Consider the following 4,152-nt stretch of genomic DNA (forward strand, 5'->3'; position numbering starts at 1 on the left):
ATGGAGGGATGGGATGGGGTGGGATGGGATGAAGGATGGAGGGATGGATGGAGTGATGGGATGGACGAATGGACCAGCACCATGAAAACCCCCCCGTTCCCTCCAAACCCCCCTCATCCCTCCCTCCCTGCCAGGACACAATCCCAGAAGGACGAAGCCCAACATCTCCAGGTCCCGCTCCAACCCACCCAGTCCAGCAACTCCACAGGGCCCCGTTAGTGCCACCCCCCACTGGGGGACCCCCGAGCCCCCCAGCCCTCGGTGCTCCTGCTGGATGAAGGAGCAGGATTTGGGGATGGAGGGGCTCCAACCCCCCCCAAAGAGCAAAGGGACAACAGTGACCGCGGGGGGACCCGGGTGCCCCCTCCCTGCAGAGTGGGGGGGACGGTGGGGCCCCCCAAAATCGCCGCGTCAAGGACGGTTCGGCCGTGCTGGAATAAAAAACAATAAAAGCAAAACTCGTGTGAAACGCGGCCGGCGGGGGTGGGGGTGGGGGTTGTTTTCCCACGGCCGCGGGGGGTCCCGCGCAGCCGGACCCGTCCCACCCCGAAGGAAAATACGGGAGCCAGCGGGACACCGCGGCCTCGGCACCGCGGGCCCCCCTCGCCGGCCCCTCCCCACCCCGGCCGGAGCTGCCGGGGATGGACAAGCACAGGAGAGAGTGCGGGAAGGATTGGGGATCCCAAGGACCCAGAGATCCCAAGGACCCCCATACCCAGTTCCCAGACATCCCAAAGACCTGGGATCCCAAGGACCCAGGACTCCGGTGCCTGGAAGTCCAGGGATCCAGGATCCCAGGGATCCAGACGACCCAGGCATCCCAAGGATCCCGACATTCTGAGGACGCAGGGATGCCACGGACCCAGATGTCCCAGAAGTCCCAAGGACCCACGGATCCCGAGGATCCACGTGTCCGGACGCCCAGCCCACGCCATTCCCTCCTCTCCCCTGACCCGGCCGGTGACATTCCGGGTGTCCGGCTCCCCCTGTCACCCCCAACCCCCCCATCCTGCCCACGCTCCGCTGCTCCCGCCGCCCTCCTGCCCGGGGTCCAAGGGGCTCCCAGGGATCCGGTTCAGGGCCCCCGGGACTTTGCCTCATCAATGATCCAGCACAGAGGGGCAGAACGGGCCGGAGGGGGCCAGGGGGTCCCCATCTGCCGGGGTCTGGGGTCTTCCAGGGCGAGGAAGAGGATGGAGAGGGTGGGATGGAGGGGGAGCCGCTGGGTGTCCCCAGGTGGGCCCGGCGTGGTCGGCACCGGCATTTCCGCCCCGGGATCGTCTCCACCGACCCATGGCGGGATCCGGAGTCAAACGTTAACCGGGACCGGGGGTGGCCTTAAATAGGAGCAGGGCCAGGCCGGGGACAGGGCAGGGCCATGGGCAGCCGCGGGGCTGGGGGGTGGTAGCGGCTGGCAAAGGGCTCCGGGCAGCGGGATCTGGTGCTGGGAGAGGCCGGGAGGTACCGGGAACAACGGACAGGTGAGTGATCAATAGACAGATCGATGGGTCGGTCATGGAGAGCCCAGTGAGGTCAGGAGAGAGATCAAAGCTCGGTAGATGATTCGATAGAGAGAAGGGCTGATCAATAGAGAGATTATAGGCCAAGAGATTGATCAATAGAGAGATCAGCATAAATAAACCACCAGAGGGATTAAAGGTCAATAAATCAATCAAGAGAGCAATTAAAGGTCAATAAATCAATCAATAGGAATATTACAGGCCAAGAGACTGATGAATAGAGAGGTTAAGATCAATACATTGATCAATAGAATATAAATCAATAACTGGATCAATAGACTGATCAATGGAGAAGGAGATTATTACTCTGGTGGATCATGGTTCAATAAATTCATCAATAGAAAAATAGAGACTGATTGGTTGATCGATTAATTGATTGGAGATCAATTCATTGGTAATAGAGATACACAGATGAACAGATGGATCAATAGATCCATCTAGATCAATAGATTGATCGATTGAGCCATCAATAGGTTAATAGATCAATCAATAGATCAATAGATCAATAACAGAAACTTATGGATCAATAAACTAATACATAAAGAGATCTTGGACTGATTATGATGAAAACATTATAGATAAGAGGGGTCTAGTGATCAATAATTTATTGATAAAGAAAGAATTTGGTGGACTGATCAGCAGGGGGACCAATAGATTGATCAATAGGTTTATTATCAGCGGATAATCCATTTATTGATAGGGTAAGGATCAATACATGGGCAGAGACAGGAGTGGGCAGCGGAGAAATCCATTGATCCATTGATTGATCGATTGACCGAGGGGTGAAGGAGGGGCCGGGGGGCGGGGGCGGGGCTGAGGGACGGCCGGAGGGACAGAGGGACGGCCGGACGGACAGAGGGACGGCCGGAGAGCCCGGACAGTCCCGAGAGTCCGAGCCGGAGCCTGGGAGCGGCCGAGGGAGGAGGAGGAGGAGGAGGAGGAGGAGGAGGAGGAGGAGGAGGAGGTGGAGGAGGAGGAGGGGAGCAGGTGGGGATCGATTGATCACCGGGGATCTGGGGGATTGCTGGGACAGGGGGAGAGAGGGTTGATTGATTGATTGATTGATTGATTTACTGGGGGGAGCTGAGAGCAAGAAATAATCAATGATTGACTGATCAATAGAGTGAGAGTGACAGGGTGATAGGTGGATTGATCAATAGATAATAGATCAATATATTGGTAGATCAGAGAGGCTGACAGATTGATAGACTGATCTATCAATAGACACCTCAATAGATCAATAGAGATTGATAGATTGGTAGGCAGATTGATCAATGAGACTGATAGATCAATTGACCGAGAGATGGGTGAATCCATCGATGTATTGATCTATTTGGCAGACCAATAAATTGATTGATTGATTGAGCAATCAATAGGTGATCAATAGAGGGTCTTTGATGCTGTTTTCAATGTATTCCATGGCCGGTCCGGGTCTCCCTCCGCTGTCCTTGGTCATCTCTTGGTCATTCCGTGGTCATCCCTCCACTGACCACTCAAATCACCCTCGACCTCTCCTGAGCCATCCCTCTGCCCATCCCTGGATCCCGCCCTCCCCCCTCTACTGACCCTGGTCCATCCCCTGACCACCCTTCGGCCATTCCTTGACCACCCCGCTCCGTCCCTCAGCCTTTCCTCCTCCTCCTCCCACCCGCAGCTGACCTGGGCCCCGTCCAGCTCCGGCCCCGCTCCGGCCATGTCCTTCGTGGAGCTGCTGGCCCGCCTGGGCGGGATGGGCCGCTTCCAGGTGACCTACGTGGCCGCGCTGGCCATCCCGCTGCTCATGCTGGCCAGCCACAACCTCCTGCAGAACTTCACCGCCGGCGTCCCCGAGCACCACTGCCGGCCCCGGCCCGTGGCCAACGCCACCCTCGCCGACGTCCCCCTCGTCGTGTCCATCCCCTCGGACGGCCACCGCCGGCCCCAGCGCTGCCGCCGCTTCGTGGAGCCCCAGTGGCACCTCTTGGACGTCAACGGCTTGGCCAACGCCGTGGCCAACGGCACGGCCACCGAGGCGGCCACCGAGCCGTGCCACGACGGCTGGACCTACCTGGACGGCATCTTCACCGACACCATCGTCACCGAGGTGAGGCGGGGGTGACCCCCCAGACCGTCCCCCGGGTGGGGGGCCCCGGTGTCCCTGCGGTGACCCCCGCGGTGACCCCCGCGGTGACCCCGGTGTCCCCTCCCGGTGGCAGTGGGACCTGGTGTGTGAGTCCAAGAAGCTGAGGCAGGTGGCCCAGTCCATCTACATGGCCGGGATCCTGCTGGGCTCCGGGCTCTTCGGGGTCCTCTCTGACAAGTGCGTGCTGCCGCCGGCGCTGGACTGGGAGGAACTGGGAGGAACTGGGAAGGGGGAGAGGGGTGGCGTGCCCTCTGCTGCCTCTGGCCCCTGCTGTCCCAGTGTCCCCAGGGTGGGTCTGTCCCAGCTCGGGTTGTCCCCCTCTGTTCCCACGTCACTCCCAGTGTTCCCAGTGCCCATATTCTTCACCCCAGTGCTCCCAGTGCCCGTGGCCCTGTCCCAGTGACCCCAGCACCCCGTGTCTCCCAAACCAGCACTCCCAGTGCTCCCAGTGCCATGTCCCCCATCCCAGCACTCCCAGTGCTCCCAGCACCCCGTGTCTCCCATCCCAGC

At 59.4% G+C, this 4,152-nt stretch overlaps 2 protein-coding genes across 2 annotated transcripts in view; both read left to right on the top strand.

Moving 5' to 3' along the window:
* Positions 1–451, top strand: part of SLC22A6 (solute carrier family 22 member 6) — a 4,771-nt gene extending 4,320 nt beyond the window's left edge. The window contains exon 10 of the mRNA XM_042020626.1: positions 135–451. Within this exon, the coding sequence (XP_041876560.1) occupies positions 135–219 (85 nt within the window). The 3' untranslated portion in view covers positions 220–451. The remainder of the gene's footprint in view (positions 1–134) is intronic.
* A 930-nt stretch (positions 452–1,381) lies between these two features.
* LOC121660988 (solute carrier family 22 member 6-like) overlaps positions 1,382–4,152 on the top strand; it is a 4,302-nt gene continuing 1,531 nt past the window's right edge. Inside the window, exons 1-3 of the mRNA XM_042020627.1 lie at positions 1,382–1,481; positions 3,175–3,603; positions 3,716–3,819. Coding sequence (XP_041876561.1) covers positions 3,214–3,603; positions 3,716–3,819 — 494 coding nt within the window. The 5' untranslated portion in view covers positions 1,382–1,481; positions 3,175–3,213. The remainder of the gene's footprint in view (positions 1,482–3,174; positions 3,604–3,715; positions 3,820–4,152) is intronic.

This window comes from Corvus kubaryi, unplaced genomic scaffold, assembly GCF_017639235.1.
Source record: "Corvus kubaryi isolate FWS band 111438036 unplaced genomic scaffold, C.kubaryi_AGA036_p1.0 37034, whole genome shotgun sequence".
Lineage (NCBI taxonomy): Eukaryota > Metazoa > Chordata > Aves > Passeriformes > Corvidae > Corvus > Corvus kubaryi.